The 23,458-nt window shown below is 46.1% G+C and overlaps 2 protein-coding genes across 2 annotated transcripts in view; both read left to right on the top strand.

Annotated features, from left to right (window-relative positions):
• Nucleotides 1-147: 147 nt before the first annotated feature.
• NHLRC1 (NHL repeat containing E3 ubiquitin protein ligase 1) lies at nt 148-2,637 on the top strand. Its single transcript, XM_026047030.1, has one exon. It carries the CDS (start codon nt 148-150, stop codon nt 1,294-1,296), a length of 1,149 nt encoding a protein of 382 aa, XP_025902815.1. The 3' UTR covers nt 1,297-2,637.
• A 16,792-nt stretch (nt 2,638-19,429) lies between these two features.
• The window catches only part of KIF13A (kinesin family member 13A), a 101,520-nt gene continuing 97,491 nt past the window's right edge, over nt 19,430-23,458 (top strand). Inside the window, exons 1-2 of the mRNA XM_026047010.1 lie at nt 19,430-19,485; nt 19,604-19,694. Coding sequence (XP_025902795.1) covers nt 19,431-19,485; nt 19,604-19,694 — 146 coding nt within the window. The 5' untranslated portion in view covers nt 19,430. The remainder of the gene's footprint in view (nt 19,486-19,603; nt 19,695-23,458) is intronic.

Below are 23,458 nucleotides of genomic sequence, written 5' to 3'. Positions count from 1 at the left end.
CTTTCCCCCCTCTCGCCCCGCCGCCATTTCCCCGCCTCGTTCCCCCTCACTCCGCCCCATCCTTTGCTGGCGCTGGGTGGTTTTTTTTTCCCCGCCTCGTCCCTGTCGCGGCCGCCCGCGGCCTCGCCGCCCGCCTCAGCGGCGGGCATGGCGGCGGCGGAGGAGCTGCTGGCGCTGCTGGAGTGCAAGGTGTGCTTCGAGCCGTTCGGGCCGAGCGGGCAGCGGCGCCCGCGCAACCTGCCCTGCGGGCACGTGCTGTGCCAGGACTGCGCGGCGGCGCTGGGCGCCGCGGGCCGCCACGGCCTCGAGTGCCCCTTCTGTCGCCGCGCGTGGGGCTCCTCCGAGACCAGCGACTGCCTCCCGCTGCTGCAGCTGCTCGAGGCGGCGGGCGCCGCGGGCAGCCTCCCCTTGGCCGCGGCGGAGGCGGCGGCGGCTCCGGCGGCCCCATCGGGCCTGGCGCTCCGGATCTCGCTGGGCGGCTGGGGGCAGCTGGTGAACCCCAGCGGGGTGGCGGCGTGCCCGCGCTCCGGCCGCCTGGCCGTGGCACACGACGGCAAGAAGAGGATCAAGGTGTTCGGCGCGAGCGGCGCCTGCGTGCGGCAGTTCGGCGAGCGGGGCGAGGCGGGCAACGATGTCAAGTACCCGCTGGACGTGGCGGTGACGCTGGACGGGCACGTGGTGGTCAGCGATGGCGGGGACCGCTCCATAAAGGCCTTCGACCTGGAGGGCCGGGGAACGCTGGCCATCCGGGAGGGCTTCTCCTTGCCCTGGGGCTTGGACATCACGCGGGAGAATGAGGTTGTGGTGACGGATTCGGAAGCCGGGGCACTCTACCGCCTGGCGGCCGACTTTGGGAAGGGGAAGCTGAGGAAGCTGCAGGTGATCCAGGCCAAACTGACGAGCCCCAGAGGAGTGGCCGTCGCGCAGGCCTCGGGCGCCATTGCCGTCATTGAGCACCTCAGAGCCAAGGGAGCCAACAACAGCAGCACCCGAGTGAAGATATTCAGTGCGGACATGAAGCTCCTCGGCCAGATGGACACCTTTGGGCTGAACCTCATCTTCCCCTCCAAGATATATGCGACGGCTGTGGCCTTCGACAGAGAGGGTCAAGTTATAGTAACGGATGTCTATAACCAGGCCGTAGTATGTCTCGGGAAACCCGAGGAGTTTCCTGTTTTTAAGCCCATAATCAGCCATGGACTTTCGTATCCTGTAGGACTGACTTACATGACAAATAATTCCCTTGTTGTTCTAGATGGCGGGGATCATTCAGTAAAAATATATAGCTCTACCTGAGTGCGTTTAGGGTATTTGCTGCTGTAATGCATTGTGTTTTTGGCCACCAAGATAAATTTTAGTAGACAAGTAGGTGGGAGTCGTTTTCAGGCGTTGAGTGAGGTCGCCCTCCCTGAGCGATGTGCGTGGAGTCTTTTGCCTGTCTGTGAGAAAACTTGACCGTTGCAGGCAGCAGTCAACAGTGAAACAACCAACCAAGTGACCTGCCGTTTTCAAGCCCTGTCATGTCTTTGACAACCAAATGTTTTTATGTCACTTTGGCAAATAGTATCAATGCAGGGAATGGAGTAATCTAAGGCCTGCAACTGAGAGCAAGAGAGAGCAATGCAGCTTTTGTTTGTCTCTGTAGTATTTATTTTTCATTATTCATTCTTAAGTAGAGAGATAGTCATGAGTGACTCGAGAAATTTCTGTTTCCAATTTTTCTGCAGGAGAAAGGAGACTGACTCGATAAACTGACAGGGGAAATAAATGTTTTGGTTCTGAATCCAGCTAAGGTCAATTATGATAGAGGAGCTATTGCTGATGAGTGAGCTGTATGAAATGAATTGCATTTTTTCCCATGACAGGGAATTTAGTGGTGGATAAAAGCTTCTTTCATGAAGGGTGAAACATGTCAGATGATATTTGGAAGGTGTGTTGTCATCACTACATGTTTAAGGGGAGAAAAAAGTCCTTTTTACCTATGGCAGCTTTCATGAGCTATAAGTTAAGTAGTGAAGTTTTAAAGCATGCTAAAAAGGCAGAATCTTAAGGTCTGAGAATATCACAGTAGACAAATATTTATTCTCTTTACTAGTTTACTACCACCTTTATGAGAGTGGTGCTGAAGCCCTTGCACCCTGCAAGGAGAGAGCCTGTCTGCATGCAGACGTAATCTTGTGTGTTAGCTTTCTCTAAAAGCCTACAGGCGTTTAGACCTCAAGCCCTTCTGCATATACAAAAGGGAGCTGGCCCTCATGCCAGCCAGGTACTCTTGCAAGATTGCCAGTACTGTCTGTATCTGTGTTATCATTAACACATTTCGGTGTACAAAACTTCAGACCCGCTTGAAGATTGAGTGTTGATGAGTGGTAGAAGGGAAGGAGGGGTGTAAGTCTATTCTTTTTTCGAGCAGACTTAGATTTATATTTTCTGGAAAAGCGTTTCCCTGTGAACATTAGTTTTGTTGCCTTACTGAGCAGTGGAAGGTAGCACATATCTGAATTATTCTATGAAGTTTTTAGCACCTCCAGTAGGAAGTGACTGCTGCATGTTCAGGCATTTATCTGCTGCTAAAATAATAACTTACTTAATAACTTAATAAAATAATAACTTCAGCACTGCAGGGAAGTTTGATGAAGATCTGTTTTGTGAGATAAAGACAATTGCTTTCAACTTTTCTGTTCACTTATTTATTCACAGAAATTAGGAAACACCATTTGAGATCAACAGGCGGTCTTTCAGTTATTTTCTAAACTGATTTTTGATCTTATTTTGAGCACATATAATAATTGCACATAATGTTGCCCCAGTGATTTGCCAGATTCTTATTTTAAACTGGAGCATTTTTAGGCTTCTAATTAAAATAATGCATTATTTTACCTTGACATGTGTAAAAACAAAACAACCTAACCATTAAATGCTCGTATTTGTAAAGGCTAATTCAATGGTGATGTGCCAATAAAGTGGGATGTGTTTACACCTACTCTGAATAGCTTAGTGAAAACTACTCAGTTTTATTATCGTGAGTTTTTCTGTTACCATTTAGTTTTTCTACTTGAATTGTTCTGTGTGTATATATGTGTATGTGTCTATTTATTTACTTGGTAAGTTTATTCTGTTATAAATCTTCAGGAAGATTTGTTGCTTTTGCAAAATAATGGGCCTGCACATCCACTCTCCTTGAACCTTGTCTCCTGCCAAGCCACGCAGCATTTGCCTCTGGTGGAGCAGAAATGCTCCTGGGATATTCTGCACCTTGTGAGGGGTCGAGAAGGAGACTTGCTGAGGGAGGCAGCCTCACCTACATGATATGTTCTCTTCTAGATGCTGAGAAGCCATCTGCCTTTGGATATAGAAACAGCTGGATAACACTTCCTTTGAGGAATTGCTGTGTTCCCGGTGCATGTAAGGCTATGGGTGCTTTATTCATACAATGGTTTATAGCAATAACAGTTGCAGGACCTCGATGCCTCCTCCATACTTGGCTGTGGGATTTCACCTCCTCAAACCTGCCTGTGCACCAAGACAGTGGAGAGCAGGAGCTGGGTTTTCTTCCTGATCTCATGGATGCGTAAACCTCTAATGTCCCCTGCCATGCTGGCAACTTTGCAGCAGCTGGAATGCTGATTTTTTCAAATAGTTGACTCATGCTGTTCTAAAATCCCCAGCGATTCTCACTGCTGCGCATTCTGCTTCTCCCTGCTCTGGTTTATAACTGGAAATCACTCGAGGTTGGGGTTTGGAGGCCAGACCAACACGGTGCCTTCGCCCACGTGGGCTGCGCCCTGTCTGGTGCCCGCAGGTCTGTGCTGCTTTGCTGAAGGGTGCAGCTCTTCCCCTTGGCTGCAAACAGCCTTCTACTACAAGTACTTCAAGGAAAACGCTGAGTCCTGTCTTGCATCAGTTTATTTGGGTGTCTAAATTGAAAGCCACACGGTACTATATAAAGCCCCAATTTAGAGTGGCATTTAAAAGAAAATGCAGCAATAAAACCACAATCTTTCTTTTGTCTTACAAGAGGATTCATGAGATGGGGGGAGGAGAGAGGGGGACTAGGGATCTGCCAGTGTGTGAATGATAAATCCAAAAGCTTTTTTGACCCACTGTAGCCCCTCTGTTTATGCATATATGCACCTCTGCCTTATGAGTATTTTAGATACATTGATTGCCTTCAGGACAACACCATTGCACTACTTCCTTTTTTTTTTTTTTTTTTTTTTTTTTTTTTTTTTTTTTTTGAAGGCCGAAGGGACAAATAGTGTTCTGACTTTCTGTCCAGCGAAGTCAGCTGAAATTTAGTCAGATTTCAGCAGAACAGAACTTTGGCTCTCGGAGAGGGATAGCAAAGTGTGAGGAACCTGCACGCAAGCAGGTAGAATTAGGTCTGTCTGGGTTTGGGGGGGCTTGGTGGGCGTGTTTGAAAACAGATAGCTAAATAGGAGATAGCTAAATAGATCCTTGCCCTTGGAAAAGAGAGGTACAGTTTTCATCTGGACTGCACAGTTAGTTAAAAACAACAACAAAACCCCTAAACTTTTGAGTAATTCTCTGTACCATTTACATGCTCAATTTGTATTTAAAAATACATACATACATACATATATATATATATATAGTGGAAAGTGTTCCCTTAGTGTCGACTCTTCAGCCACTACTGCAGGCCGTGTCTGCTGTACACACACAGAGGTTCCAGCGTGATTTATTTTTAAGGTCTGTTCTCAGATTGCTATCGCTGTGTGAAAATATACCCGGGTAGTTTTATAGTGTCTAGCAATAAAGAGATCTGAGGAGTTTCAGAAATGTGAATCTAAAGGGTGTCCTGTAATGTAATTATTTTTTATGGTTGCTTATCTAAAATTATTTTTGAAGAAAAGATAAAATTATTAAGATTATAATTTTAATGTTAATAATTATAATTTAATTATAAAGATTAAGACCTCCTGTAACATCTAGCCCTTAAACTACTACAGAGCAGAGTCTAGATTAGGATCTTGAATACAAGGAATATTTCCATCTTGGAAGGGGTGACAGAGATGTAAAGCAACTTCCCTCCATGTGACAGAGGTTAAAAAAAATGGGGAAAAAAAAAGGGAAAACTGTGTGGACAGACAGACAGACAGATGGACAGCATCGCTGTGTGGGAGCACTGCTGCGTTCCCGGCCTGGCTGTGCCCTTCCTGAGGAGGACAGGGATGTCTCCCTGGGGCAGCTGCACAGGCAGCACCAGCGCCTTTCTTGCATCTGGGAAAGACTCTTCCAAGTGCCCTGAGAAAGACAGAGTTAGAGCAGATGGAGAAGCATGGAAGAAAAACTGCATTATCTCAGGGGTTTTCACATCATTAAAACCTGATACTTTTTTCAATGAGGTTGCCTCTCGCGTTGCTTACTCTATACACCAAACGAGTACATTGTATAGACAAACAGACTTAAAGCAGCGATGGAAAGGGGCACAAAAGGTAGTGTCTGTTCTCCTCCATGCCTTGTGCGGCAGGTCTTACGTGGTGGAGTTTTTCTACCTTTATTTTCACTGCCACCAAGAGACACTGCTTTGGAAGACACCAGTGTGTACATATATGTTGTGTCCTTGCTAATCTCCCATAAAGGTTTTGCAGCTGTGAGGATGGCTGAGGCGCCTAGCTCCATCCTGACCCTCACGAAGCTTGGTTTATGTTCCGTACTGCTGGAGGAAGAGGATGCCCCGTGCTGCCATTTGCTTCCACTGTGCTGGCTGGACACTCAGGTTTGGGGATTTGGCTCCCTGCATTTTTTTGACATCTCTATTCTGATTAAATTCTGGGTGCTGCCTCCTGGTGTTCGGGAAGGTGCTTGTCTTGGGGTTGAGCAGAGATGTGCGGTGCTGCAGAGGCCCCCCCTAACCAGGCCTTTACTTAACATGGGCTCAAGGCTTCTGTGTGATTTTCCTGGGTAAGTTCAGAGCTAACACAGACAAGGCTTCCAGGAAGCAGGTGATGCTTCTCTGCTCACTGCTTTCCAAGACACTTAAGAGGATTTTTGAACTTGTCCTTCCAAATCCAACATAAATGTTCTGGCTCTGCCGTTGTAAATCAAGGCAAGGGCTGCAAATCAAGGGAAAGCGCTGGCAGCTTCGACACTAGATCTCAGACTTCCCATTATAAGGTTAGTACTTTAATGAAGGAGAAAATTATTGTTTAGTCTGGGACTTTGTAAGGACTTTAGACATTTTACTGGTAGTCTTGTTGTTACTAATTCCTTTGGTGTTCCCTATAAATGATAAAAGTGGACAATGAATTTCCCAGTATATTCTTAAGTAATTGCTTCCAGTGTACTCCACAAAGCTGTGTGGTCATGGAGCTTGAAGGCACTCCCTGAGGAGGTGGCCTGCCCCGCTGCAGTGACAAGTTCCTTATTTCATCCTGAGGAAAAGAATAAGAGATGGATTCTGAAGTGGAGGGAAAAAAATTGAAAAAGGCTGTGGCTTAAATAGAAGGGGAACTCCCATGAAATCAGAGCCCAGAGCACACCCACCGTCCCAGTAAAGGGCACGCATTCCCAAGACATGAAGCGTCTCAGTCTGGAAAATGGGCAGGACGATAAGGGAAAGGCACTTGCCTCTTGGTTAGTGTTGAGCTCCAGCAGGACAACTCCAGGGGAATAACCTGCTTCTAAACAGTTTTCACAGTTAGGTGCTTTTCAGGTGGTGATACTTATGAACACAGTACCTATCAATCACTCTCCACTCTATATTTGCAGGACCAATGCATGGGAACTAACCATTTGAAGCAAACTAAGCATTTCACAGAAGTATTCTCCTTAAAAATGAATAAATGCATATATTTTTCTCAATACACCTCTTACTGGAAGTAATTTTTGCTTTTAGGTGAGTACTGTATGGGAGCGTGTGTTGAGGTGAGAATGAAACTTGTTTTCACTGAATATATTGCTTTTTAAATCATGAAAATAGGGCTTGTCAGAAGATTCTGTAAAGCATTTTAAGTACCTAGTTTAGATACCTAAATATAGCAATGTGCTGTGTAAATAATAAAAGGCAAGCAATTTTAAGTGGGGTACAGTTTTAGGGAGAGAAAATTACAGTTTGGAAAATGAAACAGCTTTTTCCGAGGAAACTGTAAAAATATTTTTTAAAATATCCATCAAAACTTGCCGTAGAAACTTACAGTACAGAGAAGATGATCTCAAAGAACTGTCACACCTACATCATCTCAGAAGGTAAGCCATTTTCTGTGATTTGTTCTAAATATAAACAGTCAAAAGATATAAAAACACATTAAACTATTCTGCTCATCCAGCATGATTTCCTCAATAACACAGACTATAGAATACCCAGTAATAACCAGTATTTAATAAAGAGTAAGAAAGAAGTAGAGGTGTGTCCTTTACTAATGCAGTTGAAGAAGGTAACTTGAGAAGAAATATAATCTCATCAGAGGTAGCTCTTTAAGAGAGCTACCAAAATATTTGTCAGATAAAATATTAAAACTTTAAAATAAATTTCATATGGAAAGGATATGACTGTGTCATAGTGCTTGATTAGGTAGGAAGTAGGGTCCTTCTGTGAGTCTAAATCAATTTAACTTTACAGTATGGTACTATGGAGCCTGAGGTATTCACAGAATATTTAAGGGAAGGGACCTCTATATTGGTCCTATATATTGGAAGGGACCTCTAGAGATCATCTAGTCCAACCTTCCCGCTCAAGCAGGCACACCTACAGCATGTGGCACAGGGCGGCATCCAGGTGGGTTTTGAAGACCTCCAGAGAAGGAGACTCCACAACCCCCCTGGGCAGCCTGTTCCACTGCTCTGTCACCCTCACAGTAAAGAAGTTCCTCCTCACCTGGAGATGGAACTTCCTGTGCTCCAGCTTATGGCCATTACCCCTCGTCCTRTYGCTGGCCACCARTGAAAACAGCYTGTCCCCTTCCTCCCTGCMTTCTCCYTTCCTGAACTTATACAYATTAATCAKATCCCCTCTSAGCCKTCTCTTCTCCAGAGAAAACAGGCCCAGCTCACTCAGCCTCTCTTCATACGAGAGATGTTCCATTCCCTTAATCATCCTGGTTGCTCTTCTCTGGACCCTCTCGAGAAGCTCCACGTCCTTCCTATACTGGGGTGCCCAGAACTGCACACAGTACTCCAGGTGCGGCCTCACCAGAGCTGAGTAGAGGAGCAGAATCGCCTCCCTTGACCTGCTGGCAACATCCTCCTGATGCAGCCAGGATCCCATTGGCCTTCTTGGCCATGAGGGCACGCTGCTCACTCATGGTTAACTTGGTGTCAACCAGGACTCCCAGGTCCCTCTCTGTGGAGCTGCTTTCCAGCAGGTCGACCCCTAATCTGTACTGATGCCTGGGGTTATTCCTCCCCAGGTGCAGGACCCTACACTTGTCCTTGTTGAACCTCATGAGGTTCCTCTCTGCCCAACTCTCCAGCCTGTCCAGGTCCCTCTGGATGGCAGCACAGCCCTCCGGAGTGTCGGCCACTCCACCCAGCTTGGTGTCGTCTGCAAACTTGCTCAGGGTGCATTCCATGCCCTCGTCCAGGTCATTGATAAACAAGTTGAACAGCACTGGGCCCAGTACTGACCCCTGGGGGACACCACTGGCCACAGGCCTCCAGCTGGACTCGGCCCCATTTATGACCACCCTCTGAGCTCTGCCATCCAGCCAGCCCTCGATCCACCGCACCGTGCACTCGTCTAGCCCACTCTCCCAGAGCTTCGGTATGAGGATGTTATGGGAGACAGTGTCAAAAGCCTTGCTGAAGTCAAGGTAGACAATATCCACGGCTCTCCCCTCGTCCAGCCAGCCTGTCATCTCATCATAGAAGGCTATGAGGTTCGTCAGACATGACTTCCCCTTGGTGAATCCATGCTGACTGCTCCTCAGCAGCTTCTTCTCCTCCATATGCCCGGAGATTCTCTCTAGGATGAACCACTCCATCACCTTTCCAGGGACAGAGGTGAGGCTGACCGGCCTGTAATTGCCCGGCTCCTCCCTCTTGCCCTTTTTGAAGACTGGAGCGACGTTGGCTTTCTTCCAGTCCTCGGGCACCTCCCCTGCTCTCCAGGACCTCTCAAGGATGATGGAGAGAGGCTGAGCAATAACCTCGGCCAGTTCCCTCAGCACTCTTGGGTGCATCCCATCTGGGCCCATAGATTTTTGAATGGCCAGTTTGCCTAAATGAGTGGCCAGTTTGCCTAAGTGAATTATTACAAGCAAATTACAAGTGAAGTATTACAAGCATATATGTTATTTTTCTAATCTTAATTATTCCTTACAGTGACTTGCTTGAGTAGAGGCTTGGTCTTTCACAGACAGTTTAACTGCAGAGTTGTGAACACTGCAAATGGAACTGAGCACATAAATAAGCCCTGCAGGACTGAGCTCCAAGTTAGGGACATTTGAGCTAGTACGGATATCTACCCAGGAGAAGTCTTTGCAGCAAACCTCATTATGACAACTTCTGGAAATGCCGGTTTGTTTTTACATGCCAAAAGTCCTGATTACTGATTACAAGACCAGAAATCTTCCACCAAACAAATCTAATGTAACACTTTAGCTTCTCCTATTTCCGTGGCACCCCAGCTCCTCGCCTGCTTCCTCGCAGCCCAACCCCGGCTCCTGGTTGCTCCGTAAGCAGCGGCCCTGGAGCAGACTCAGCCCGCGCTGTCATGGGGCAGGATGCGCACGTGGAGCGCTCCAAGCCCAACGAGAAGGTAGCTGGTGCTGGCCAGCAACTGAAGGTGGTGACGGAATGAAGGTTTCATCACGGAAAAGAGGTCGCTGCTGCTTCCAGCCCATTGTGCGAAAGGATTTCTGAGGCTGTGGGATAGTTCCTTTCTTTTTGTCTCTGTCCATGTTGCACAGTGCAGACTATTAAGGAGCAGATAATAAATAACTGAGCTGTTTTTTGTCCTCTTTCAGCAAGGCAAAGTTGAGGTTGCCCCAGGCTCAGGTTTAGGCCTTGGGATCCTATGTAAGGTCAGTTATTTTGTGATATGATAAAGCTGTTGATGGCTGGTGTTATCATTAAAATGCAGATGAAATGATTTTGTCATTTTTCTATTATTACAGTACTACTAAGATAAACAAATGCCCATCTTAAAACAAACCCTTTCTTGTATCTCTTTCACCAGAGAAATGAGCCATTTCGTCAAATTATTTTCAAACATTTATATGTAGCAAAGTACTTTCACCCTTTCACTTGAAACTCAAGTTTTTCTTGATAGTTAGCCTACATTTTTATTTCTTAAACTGATCATATTAATCCCATTTTTGACTGTTGAGGAGACCTCACTGATTCTTCCTAGTTTGTGGTTGGTCCTTGAAAGTGTTTTTCAGGACTGCATTTCTCACTCTCCTTTGTTAAGAAAGCTCTCTGTGTGTCTGTCCTGTTCTCACCACTTTGATGCTTTAGAGCTTCAGTCCTTATTTTGGTTTTGCTGTGTTTCTTTTCTAAAACAGCCTTTCATCTTCCCTGTCACAGTAAGGGGAGGAAACCCTCAGATCACAATATGAATGGTGGGAAAGCGCTTCAGCTGTCCAGGGAATGTGTTTTGGAGAACAACATGCAAGTTTTACTCAAAGGAAAAAAAGGAGTGAAGAACTGTAGAACCCAAATCACACATAAACTGAGAGTTTTAGGAACCTTTCTACTCTAGGTCATCCTGTGCAGCTCCATTTGTAGTAGTGATTATGTAAGGAAAAATCTAAATTTGATTGTGAGTCACTGGCATTTTTACTGGTCCCAACCAATGATCCAACTGAGTTTCCTCTGAGTTTCACTGTCAAATGCTGGTGTAGCCTCGGTGCTAGGAGCTGCATTGGCAAACTTTTCTATACTTTTTTTCTCCTGTAAAGTGGAAAGTGTTGTTGTTGCTGTCTTTTTTTTTTTTTTTTTTTTTTTTTTTTGCCATTCCATTAGCTGTGAATTAAAGAGGACGAGATTTGAAGTGAGATGACAACAAACTTCTCCCAACAGTTGCAGTATGAGAGTCTTCAAGCCGAAAAGCAGAGTGTGATCTGTTGTTGATTACTTTATTAGAGGATTGTATTTGAAATATTTTCTTTGGGCTAGAGGGAACAGTGTGTGTGGTGACGTGATTGGGTGTTTTGTTGTCTCAATAACAGGTCTCGAGTCCTGTGATGCACTTTAATTGGCACCTTCATCTCTTTGTTTTCACCTTACACAGGAAGTGATGAAACCCGTCAAACTTAATGGGAATCTTCCTGTTGACTTCAATAGACTTCAGAGCGGATCCCAGGGCTGTGCTGAGCAGAGCTTGCTTGTGTTTTAGCAACGGCAAATCCCCCTTCGCTCTCAAGGCTTTGACTCACTCGGCTTCCTTAGACACAGTCCTCCACCTTAGGAACCCACCTCCGCCTAAGGAAACCAAGTGCTTACTGTTCTCCTTGCTGTCCTGTAGGCTCCTTCGAGAAGAGAGGGCAAGAGCCTCTTCCCTCTGCCACATCGGGGACGACAGACGTCCCCGGCCAGGGCGCGTTGTAGGCTCTGCCGAGACACCACCACGTGGGGTCCCGTTGTGTCTTGGCCGGCCAGCTTCCCAGTGGGAGCAGGCGGCACCGTGGCCCTGCGCAGCCCCTTGTGGGCACTGGAGCCTGAGGAGCGGCCAGCACGGCCCAAAGGGCGGCCAGCATGGCCCGAGGGGTGGCCAGCACGGCCCGAGGGGTGGCCAGCATGGCCAGTCTCCTCTCTGGGAGCAGGACCAGTCTCCTCTCTGGGAGCAGGAGGGAAGGTGGCAGCGAGGCTGTGATCCAGACTGAAGGGTCAATAGCAGCTTCGCACTTCTCTTTCAAGAGACAGCTGCCACATCTCAGACTGTTTGTGTTTAGGGCTTTCCGTGCCCCCTGAGCAGAAAAGGTGTCTCAGGAAGCAGGCCCTGAGCGGTCGGGCAGCCCGCAGGCACTAACCCGGGGGACCCGGAGGCTGCACATTAGTATTCCTGTCCCTCTCGATCAGCTCCAAGGCAGGACATGGATTTGCACGTAGCAAATGCAACATGTTTATTGTAACGCTATAAACAGTGGGTCAGTGTTCGTAGCACCGGCGTCCTGGGTCTCCGTTGGGGACTCAGAGCCACAATGGAACGGCAGGGATCTGCCGGAGCCGCTTGCATTCCGGGCATTCCTCACCATAATGACGAGAGGGGCTGGGGTAGGGGGAAGAATGGGAGGGTTGTCCTTTCCTTCGGTCCCCTGGGGCCTGCCTGCTGATTTAAATTGTAAATAATGTTAGAAACTAGCTGTGGCAGTTAGTTTTTCCCTTAGGATGAATGTCCAATTTCTATTATATACATAAAGTATGGGGCAAGGGGAAAGGAAAAGAATATGGTTAAACTGCTTGTCTTTTTAAACTAATTTTCTTACATCAACCCCTTTTCAAAAGTTATTGCATTAACAACAGGTAAGCAATATCACTATATTTCCTTTGGTGTTCTATGAACCTACTTTCTTAAAAGTATAAATCTTTATTTTCTTTTTCCTTCCCTTTCCCCAACCATAAGATACTCTCATCACTCTCAGGTGTCACGTGGGCACAGGAGGTGTCTGTCCTTGCTCAGCAGGGTCAGCAGGACACATTCCCTGCTATCACATGCACCTCGCCTTTCTGGATAGTATCAAATTATTTTGTAAATCATTATTTCATAAAATAACCTAAGTTTATTGCTTGTTCTTCTGTTTAAGAGTTAATTCATTCCTCTGGGAGCTCCAATTTCCAACCCAAATGTGTTCCCAGATAGCTCATATTCTTTCGCTCTTGTGCGAATGTTTTCCATTAGCTTAAGTGTTGCCCTGTTTTTTGACTGCTGCATAAAAGGAAGCATAAACAACCATATCCCCCTCTCAGTCTTCCTTTTGCTAGACTAAACAACCGAGACTCTTTGAGTTGGCTCTGTTTGATAAGACTTGTATAAGACTTGTTGCTCCGCAGTCTTCCCAGGAACCCTTTTCTGGGTGTTTTCCAGTTGGAACTCCTCTTCCTAAAGGCTCCCACAGGGCTTGTACCAGGTGAAGCCTCCCCTGTGATTTCCACTGTCATCAGCACCTCCTCTCTCACACAGGGAAAGTGATACAGCCCAAGCCACATACGCTCTTGTCGTGGCATCACTTGGTTGTGAATCCCATCTGAACACTCATTGACCTGCCTTCCCTGCTATAAATCAATTAAGGAAGCTACTTGAGACTTGGGGAGTGAGTGTGGGGTCCTCTGGGAGCCCCAAAAGGGGAAGTTACACAGCTAATTGTCATCAGTAGCAACATGAATGTTAAGAAATCAACCACTATCTCATCACCTCTTTCCCTGAGAGGACTGTGAGCTCTATATCTCACGAATAGCTGCTGCAGTCGGACAGAACGCAGTTAAGGCTCTGCAGTTAAGATGATTGGCATGTTAAGTTCCCTGCCATGAAACAAACACCTCTTGAAGCGAAACGGGATTTCACTCTGGAGTCAGCAAAAAGCCCAGTCAAGCTGCCACAGTGCAGGAAAAAGCATCTGAGCTAAATTATCTGTTTTATTTCTGTATTATTTTAAACTGAAAGCAATTTAAAGCTAATGAATCAATAAATGTACTACAAATTTATTTTATAAAGTTTTTTTTCTAATTTTGTTTCCTCCTTTGCTTCCCATGAGTTTCCAGCTTCTAGTCTGATTCTAACCTAATTTATTTCTTTTAATATCACTTTGCATCTCAAGGTGTCAATGACCACTAAAGTTCACCGAATAACTTTATTTCTTTCTATTAAGTGATAGGAGATAGAGAATAAAGTTCCCTGCTTTGTGTGCTTGTGAGCTGGACGAAGGGATCATCCTGTCCAGAATATCCATGTCGTTAAATGCAGCTAAAATTAAGCAGCTACTTTCACAGACAGGATAGTCCATCCACTGTGCTACAAATAGCACTCAAGTTCCCAAAAGACTCTACCGTGATACTATATTAAAGACGGAGATAAAATATCTGATCTGACCAGGTGAATTCCATTTGATATTATTTCCCCTCACAGCAAGGAGCGTTCCAGCTCGGTGGAGACGTGACTCACTGTGCCCTGGCCCAGCGCAACGGCCCACGCTCCCTCCCAGAGCCCAAGCTGCTCTTGCCCATCCTGACCCCATCGGAGGTGGGGAGCAGGTGAGGGCCTCACCCAGGCAAAACAAACCTGATCATTCAAAATACATTTAAATTAGGCCACAGGAACAGGTTTGGTCTGTTCACCACTGAGAAGGCCTACAGGCCGTCTGTCCAGAGCTGGGCTAGCTTTGAACACCAGTGCCTGTTAAAAGCCATATACGAAACGGAATGTAAATATAGAGCCCTCAGCCACTGTATGCAGATCTGAGCGCTCCGACAGGGCAAAGTTTTGCTTCATGTTTTCTGCGTTTATGCAAACAGTGACAATTAAAACTTCTTCTTGGAGAGAAGAACTTGGAGAGAAGAACTTGGAGAGAGTCCAGCACAGGGCTACGAGGATGATCAGGGGCCTGGAACATCTGCCCTGTGAGCAAAGGCTGAGGGAGCTGGGCCTGTTCAGCCTGGAGAAGAGGAGGCTGAGGGGGGACCTGATCAGCGTGTATAAATACCTCAAGGGAGGCAGTGAGGAGGAGGAGGCCGGCCTCTTTTCAGTGGTGGCCAGCGATGGGACTAGAGGAAACGGCCACAAGCTGAGGCACCAAAAGTTCCACAGGAACTTGAGAAAACACTTTTTGACAGTGAGGGTGACAGAGCCCTGGCACAGGCTGCCCAGGGAGGTTGTGGAGTCTCCTTGTCTGGAGATCTTCAAAACCCGCTTGGATGCAGCCCTGTGCCACGTGCTCTAGGTGACCCTGCGTGTGCAGGGGGGTTGGACTAGATGACCTCTGAGGTCCCTTCCAACCTTAACCATTCTGTGATTCATTCTATGATCCTTCTCTTTAGGAGTGTCTGGGCAGCATCTACGACCACAGTGCCCCCATAGGCCCTGCACGTCGCCATGAAGACGCTGGACGCAGACGCTGCTTGTGTGGCCTCCAGCAGACACAGCCGAAAGGGGTCCCCGATACGGCAGACGCAGACGGTTTTCCTGCGAATTGGAACATTAATGTATGCACATAAAGTCATATTTTATCTTGCCTCTCCAACTCAAAATATTTCTCCCCTTCATAATAGACAGGTCTTCCTCCTATATACTATTATCCTAAAAAATAAATAACTACCCGTCCTATCTTCATCAACATCAGTGGAAGATTTATCGGTTATTTTGTGCTATTTCTTCCTATGCCTCTTCCTAATTTAAAAATAAAACATTGGATTATTAGTTTTAAAAATATCTGTTGGAGTCATTATGTGGTATTTGTTCATTTTACTTCTTTCTCTCAGACTGGACAATGCGATAAAGGTTTCTAGGTTGAAGGCACGTTTTGCTTTTCTTTTAGATCTTGCTTTAAAAAATACTCAGCAAAAGCTAGAAAATATAAAGAAAACTTTAATTTTAGGCAATCTTACAAAATTTGTGCCTTAGGTTAGCGTTGCTCTTTAAAACCTTCGGTATGAGCATCTTGCAGACTTTGGGTGCTGCAAAATCAAACACTTCATTTTTCAAGTGTCTGTATTTAAGTATCTGGGACCTATAAAGGCTGACAAAGCTTCACTGACGTTTTACCTCTTCTTTCTTCTCTTTGCATTCCCTTCTTGTTCGATTTGTAGATTAGCACAGTGCACTACTTGCGATAGGATAGCTGCTATTTTCCCTTGCTGTTCTTGTATTTTAAGTCCACCTAGACATAGTGATCTATGTGCATCTCAGAAGGAGGCACATCCCAGAGCGTCTTGCACAACTGGGCTTTCATGTATGGGAGTAACCACCTCTAAATGCCTTAGGAATCCTCCTCAAATCAAGCAGACGTGACCACACGAAGCCCTTCCACACACGCCACAGATTCCACCAGCTGCACCATCAGAGGAGCCCAAGGATTTTTTAGTTATGCACCAAAACTTAAATGGAAGCCAAACCAGTTGCACTAGAAAAAGAAGACACACACATGTAAATAAAGACCTGACTATTTGTCTTCTGTTTCATTTCTGTGTGGTGGGAGGACATTCTGACCATGTGGGGCTTCTGCCCTGGATGGTTTGATTTGGCTATGCTTTGCTTGTAAGATGGTCATGGTAAATAATAAACTCTTTTCCACTGTTTTTTGACCAAAGGGCTACCTACACAGTCAAGAATTTGTTATCCTGGCACATACACTCTGGCTCTTACATCAAGTCCTTTCTTTCTTTCGTAGGACCTTAAAAAATGTTTTCCAGTCCTGCAAGATACACACCTTTTCTAATATCCAAGTCCACGAGAAACTAATATATATTTTTTTCAGTTCTGGTGAATCTGTCAAGCATAGGTTGCTCTTTCAACAAGTTGTGATGAAAGATCTAAAGGGGCCTCTCTAACATGAGTCCCTTTCTCTTCTGCTTTAATGCCAAAGGTTCAGAGGAGACCAAAACCACATTCTGCTACGTTCTGCCTAGCAGATGTTGTCAGGTATTGACATAGGTGTTGCCAAAAACTCTTCCTCGGGAGGACAGAAAAAATTATGGAACCAGCATGTCATTCTTGGCAGTTGTTTTTATGGACTAGCTGATAGGAATGAAAGGGAAAAAAACCCTTTTCTCATTAGCTTACACCAGAGACAAAATTCGAAGAAATCAGAATTTCACAAGAAAAAGACAGCTACAGTTTATATTAGGAGAAATTAAGTTGCCTCTCCCTTTTCAGGCTCCTTTGCATGGCTGCCTTTCCACATTTGCAAATGGCTAGACATCTTTCAGAGGTCTATTCCAGATATCTGCAAGAATTTGTTCCCCAGACTGTCCCACGGCCAAAATCATAGACAATCTCATAAAGATTCCCTTTAGTTTCCTTTCAGCAAATGTCACTGTTCTTATATAATCTTGCATTGATATATTTTTTCCCACTAAGAGGTAGAAAATAGAGATGGAAGGGAGTATTTTTCCTTCCAACTGTTGGCTATCTTCCCAAAATATCTTGGCTATCATTCCCAGTAATACCCAAGTTTTGCAAAACTCGTTTTTTGCACAGTCACTCCAGACTTATGGCAAGCCCCCGCTCACTTTGATCTGGGTTTTTACAGTCTACAGTCATAGGTAGGATGTCTCACTTCAATGTCTTTTCTTCTCTTTCCTGACTGAGCCACATACCTACGATGCATTTCACAACAAACTTCATTCCTACGCCAGCTTCCACAAGAAAGAAATCAATGTGTGCCAGCTCCACATTTATTGCTAGTGACGTTCTCCAGATGCCCGTCTCTATTTGGTAAAGTTTCTGTTTCACCATGCTAAGTGCATATCTCACATTTCCTTTCAGCATTCCTGGGATCGCTGGCCATTCAGGGGCAACAGGACCTACTCCAGATATGTTCCTAGCTCCTCTCTGCTTTCAACAAATCCCCATCACTTGCTACTCAAAACTCTGCTTGGCCCAGGAGGGGTGAGAGCGAGGGGAGAAATGACATGACTCTCTCTGCCTCCTTGGTACCATCACTTGGTTTTACCTCTTTTTGAAACATCTGCATTTTCACAGAGCAGCCACCTATTAATCTTCTTGTTTGTTTGTTTATCCCACTCTCCTTGCAGTAGTTTAGCCTCAGAGCAGACAGAATAATCGCAGCTGTGCTTTAACCTGCCTTTTCAGTAAGCTACAGATACCACTATTTTGTGTCTGGGTTTCTTGCCAGCTAGTTGCGTGAGATGATCAGGACTGATTTATGGAATATATTTCCCTGAAGCTAAGGAGACACTCTGGGGGAAAACAAAGCAAAACAAACCCACAAAGTTTTAATAAGACAGTTCTAAAAGAAGGACACCCCAAGATCATAAGTGTACTAAAGTTTTACTAAAAATCTTTTTCGGTTTATCCACTGATTGCTCTGCTGTCCTTGGAGCTTCTGGGATAATACACCAGTGTTTATAATGCTTTTCCCTGATGCTGAACTCCCTGCTAGTGAATGGACTCAGCTCCTTCCTGTGGTTATTTGGGCCGGCACTTGTTAGCAATTGCCAGTTGTTGTCTGGAAAAGCACCACCATATGAGCAGCTGCAGCCTTTCAGACACAGCTCTTTGTTAAGAACGTAAAATCAAGCCTGAGAACAGGGTGGTTTTAAACGACCGTAGCCTCTAGCCTTCTAAGCACGTGCAAAATACACAGTTCAGCTAAGTTACCAGTGCTTGCACCACGAACATGCCAGGTAATGACTTTCTAATTGACCAATGTTTATTTTTTGTCAAAAATATATCCCCAAATGCCAAAATATTTGTTTCTGGATCCAGTTTATGGATTTTTCAGGTAACCTGCTGCCTAGTGGGATCATTCCGGCGCTTTGCGGTGATGACCTAAGCCTTCACAAATCATAGCGGCTATTCGCAGTTTAATGTTAATGTCATGTTTATCAGATGAGTATTATTCAGTTAAGTCCATTTCCATTCTGCCTAAAAGAATGAAGAATCTTTTTGCTTTCTGAAAATAGTCATCTCACTCAAGGGAAGACCAAAACCAAGTGAATACCTATTTCACGTCATTTTTACTTGGAGACTATGGAGCCTGGCAGGTGCTTGCACCAGTCCAGAGACAAAGGAAGAGGGAAGGCTGGGTGTACGCTGTCCTGGGCTCACCACCTGATCCCATATGGGGCAGGAACCTGCTCCTAACCCTCTGCGTTCCCAGAGGCCCCTGCCCATGAAGAGCCGGCAGCGGTAAGGGCAGCCATGCCACAGTAACGGCCCCAGGACACGCGCCCAACGGCCACCACGCGCCATGTCAACCGCCCCCCTCTGCGGCACCGCCTCATCACCCCGACACGTGACGGGGCGGGGCAAAAGGGCAGGGCAACGCGCCCCGCGCGGCTTCACCGCCCTCTGTGCGCACGCGCAAGCAGGCGCCACAGCGCCCCCTCGCCGCAGCGCTTTGCGCGAACAACGCCACTACGACCCCCCCCACGCGCATGCTCACTGCGGCCAAGCGGCTGCCTCGGAGGGGCGGGGGGGCGTGCCCCCTCCCACCGACCCCCTGCCGAAGGCGCTCGGGTTTTTCCGCCCCTCCTCGTCCGTGTCCCCCCACTCCCCCTCCCCTCCGGGGAAGATGGCGGTTGGGCTCGGGGCGGCGGGAGCGGTTATGCAAACGAGCGCCGGCCGCGGCTGAGGAGGAGGAGGAGGAGGAGGAGGGAGGAGAAGGGAGGGAGGCGACTGGGGCTGCGCCGCCGCCGCCGCCCTCCGCGCCGCCGGGCCCTCCTCCCGAGCCGCCCTCGCCGCGGCCCGGCATGGACGCGGGCGCTGCGCCGCGTCGCTGCGAGGCCTCGGGCCGCCGCTGAGCGGCTCGGCTCGGGCCGGCCCGGCCCCGGGGGCGGGTTGGGGGGGAAAGATGTCGGACACCAAGGTGAAAGTGGCCGTCAGGGTCCGGCCCATGAACAGGAGAGGTGAGCGGCGGGGAAGGGGAGGGGAGGGCAGGTTGGGGAGGGGGCGGCCGGCGGCCCCCGCCGCGGCCGCTGCCGCAGCCCCCGCCGCGGCCGCAGCCCCCGCCGCTTTGCCCCGCAGAGCTGGAGCTGAACACCAAGTGCGTGGTGGAGATGGAAGGGAACCAGACGGTGCTTCACCCGCCGCCGGCCAGCGCCAAGCAGGGAGAAAGGTAAAAGTTTAAATTAATTGGGGAAAAAAAAAAAATGGTAGCTAATCGTGCTGACCGCTTCAAAAGGATCGGAAGAAGCGGCCGCTGCGCCGCACCCTGCCCGGGCCGCGCTGCGGGCGGCGAGCGGCGCTGTGCGGAGCGGCTCGCTGCCCGCGCCCCCGGGCCTCCCCGCCGCCCTAACCCCGCCGGGGGAGCGGAGCGGGCCGGGAGGCGGCGGGAGGGCCCCCGGCGCCCAGGGGTTCCGGATTTACTGCCCTATTGATCATCTAATCAGTAACCGGGCAATTACTGTGACTGCCCGTAAGGTTGTCAGAAATTTCCCCCAAGTGCCCGCTGCTGATGAGCTGATGTGACCCACGTTTTGGTTTACAGAAACAAAAAGCACCTCTTTTTTTATTTTTTTTCTGCAAGTAATAGTGTTTTTTTTTAAGTTTGTCTAGTAGGTTTTAACATTGGCACCTCTGAATGCTAGATCCTTTGTTACTTCGGTGTTTTTCTCTGAAGCAGCCTATGAGAATATGCTAAAATGATTTTGAAATCTGGGATTCAGTTATGATGCCCCAGTAAAGAATACAGTTGGAGATATTCCAAAAATACCAATGCACTAGACTGTAAAAATAGATCAGAACAGGAAAAGATTTCTTTCCTTTGCGGGAGCGTTGGGAAAGACAGGGAGGTGTGAGAGGAAAAGTTGCATTGTCTGCTTATCTCTTCAGTTACCTGTTGACTATTCAACCTGCTTGATCTGCTGAATATATTTAATTCCAGAGAGGATGAAATTGTTTGCATGGTTATAGCCATTTTCATCTGAATGCGTTTAAGCTTTCTGTTTAAGCTTTACAAAGGATATATGAGTTGGGAAGAAACTGTAGCATGAGGAGATTTTGTTTTTTTCTCTGCTTTTCTTCTTTCTTTCTTTCTTTTTTTTTTTTTTTCCAAAGGCAATGTGCCAGGTTTTCATTGTTTTCCACCAGAAGGGGTCCAAGACTTTACATGTAGACCTTCTCACGTTAATCCAAGTGCTGGCTTGTAGCTCTAATGAAATGAATTTAACTTAAATCCAATGTGTGTTGTCTTCTGAACTGTTGCTGTGGCAGATGTCCTGTCCTGACGCTTGAATGATCCGCACTTGCCTCCTCCTCCTTGCCCAGGTCTTTGTGTGCTCTTCTACAAGCCTCCTTCTTGCTCTGTGTGGCTTAGCATCCTGCCTATGTGATGGAAATCCTGTTTCTCTTGAGACTTCTATTTGGGAATATTCTCCCCTCTGTTTATTGAAGGGTGTATATATGGTGTCCATCGCGGCACTACTGTCATAAGAACAGTATGAACTTTCTTTAAAGTGGGTGGATGTGGCGGGTATAACACATGAAATGCATAGAGAGTTTGCAAAGCAAGAACAGAATCAAGATTTTTAAATGATTGTTTTGATGCTGAGTCTAAAAGGCAGATTCTTTCAATAAAGAGCGTACAATGTACAGCGTGTGAATTTTGCCTGTTGTGCAGATTGGTCTGCGGATGCCTGGGGACATGGGTTCTCTACCTTGCTAGAGCCTGCAAGGCTGGTGCGTTTCTGGCTTTAACACCCATAGTGTGTGTATGTGCTCCCCTGCTTGGCTCGCCTTGGTTGTGGTGCTGTGCCAGGAGCCTCCCCAGTGAGCTGTGGCGCGTGGAGCCACCCCGGGGTGCGCGCTGTGTGCTGGGCGGGCTGCAAATTTGCCATCAAAAACACATCAAAACCAGAAGCGACTTCATGGATGCAGAAACATAACTTGGGTATGTGCTGTACACAGCTGTCAGGTACAGTCTACGCAGGTGCCTCGTGGATTTTTCTAGTGCTTTGTAAGGATTCTTTAATTTTATTTGGTGTTTAATAGTTGCTTTTTACTTTTTTTAACCTAAGAGAAATAGTGGGTTTTCTTGGTTTTTTTTTTTTTTTTTTTTTTTTGGTGACCATTTATGAATTCTGCTGTTCTTCTACGTGTACCCAAATAAACTGTCTGTATAAATGAGTGACCATTTATGAATTCTGCTGTTCTTCTACGTGTACCCAAATAAACTGTCTGTATAAATGAGCTCTGAATTGCTGAGTAGTCGCTGTTTGTACTTGGATTAATGCCTCAGCAGGGTTAGAGATGTCAAATGGAGTTTTGGTTTTCTTTGTGCAGCTTGGTTTTATGCAGCTCCACTGGATTTTTCTTTTGGAGCAACCATGTCATTACAAGTATAATTTCACTTGTTGAGGTGATTAATTGGTCTTTGGCTACCATATTACATTATCTTAATATTCTGTTTAGAACTACCTTTCCCTTCTTAACCTTTTAGCTTGTTAGAAGGAAATATCCTTTTTTAGATTAATAAAAGTAAAAGTTTGTGCTGCCCTTTACAATAAGGATAAGTAGCTTCTAAAGCAAGTTTTGTTTCTGGGACTGCTTTCTTAATCAGGCTGAAGCCAAAGTAATTCAGGGAGAAGAAAGATGATGGGGGAGATTTCAGGACTATGCCCATATTTGCCTTGTATTCATAGTTATATTTTTAAATGTAATAACATAATTTTTTTAAGATTAGATAACACTTTTATAATCATAACACTATTAAACTTGCTTTTGTAAGAATATTCAAGATAAGGAAATAAATTTTACTAACTTTGTTTATTCTACAACTATCTGAATTTAGTTTAATTCAAAAATAAATTCATAGGTGCCGTTGATCAATCTCTAGTTAATTGTACGTGTTTTAACATTAAACTTTTGAATGAGTTTACATAGGCAAATAGGGACAGTTTTACAAGTGATGGGGAAAAAAAATATAATTCAAACAGTGCTGTCATTTGCCCAAATAGTCTATGTTTCTATCAAGGTTTCTAATTCCCTGTTGTAGCAACTGGATCAGGGAGCATTCATACCTTTACAAAGAAAGCTACAAAATAGTACTTGTTACTGCAACCTGGTACAATGTGATACATTTCTTTCTGTAAGCAGTAGGCCCCTCATTTCCCATAGGTTAATGATTTTTACACATCTAAACTAACAAAGAAAAAGAAAGAGGACCTAGAAAAGCTATCAATCGGAGTCCAAAAGGCGCAGGAAAGTCTTTACGGCTTGCAGTAATACTAGAGTTCAGAAAGGAAGAGTTTTCCTGAGCAGGTATCGGGTTTAATCTGTGATGCTGGCAAAGGTTTTGTAAGTTGATTTTTGGACTGTTACACAGGACCCTGTTGGAGCAGGACAGGTTGGACTAGATGATGCCCAGTGGTCCCTCCAACCTCAGCCGTATGTGAGCCCATGTTTTACTACTGTTGGTAGCAGCAGTGTCCTTTATGTTGACCAAAGCGTATTTATGTGTTGTTGTAGTCCTTTATCCTGGCTTTTATTCTCTTTCCACTCCCAAACTGGCATGGGTTTCCCATTCTCCCCCAGAAATAAATGGACGACATCTTATCTTTCTGGGAACCCTATAATTTTTTTCCACCTTCAACTATGAATCTGCATATCTTCTCTTGTGCTAAATATAACAAATAGAAAGATTTTACTGGGTGTCTCTTCGACACTTGCCTGTCAAGATATGCTTTCTCTAATCCTTGCCTTTCAGCTTTGCTTTTCAAAAACATAAGATCTTAAAAGTTTTGTTTTGGTTCCCTGACAACAGTTCTTTGGGACATGATCTTTCTTCCTTTAATAAACAAAATATTTGTCTTGACTGAAATAAACAAGGAGCTATGGAGACAGTAAAACTGAAATGCTGCTTCAACTATGCAATTCCACTAA

Source organism: Nothoprocta perdicaria, unplaced genomic scaffold (assembly GCF_003342845.1).
Source record: "Nothoprocta perdicaria isolate Ctin4 unplaced genomic scaffold, notPer1 scaffold_47, whole genome shotgun sequence".
In the NCBI taxonomy this organism is placed as follows: domain Eukaryota; kingdom Metazoa; phylum Chordata; class Aves; order Tinamiformes; family Tinamidae; genus Nothoprocta; species Nothoprocta perdicaria.
The sequence above is the reverse complement of the archived record's forward strand: the minus strand, read 5'-3'. Positions and strand labels throughout refer to the sequence as shown.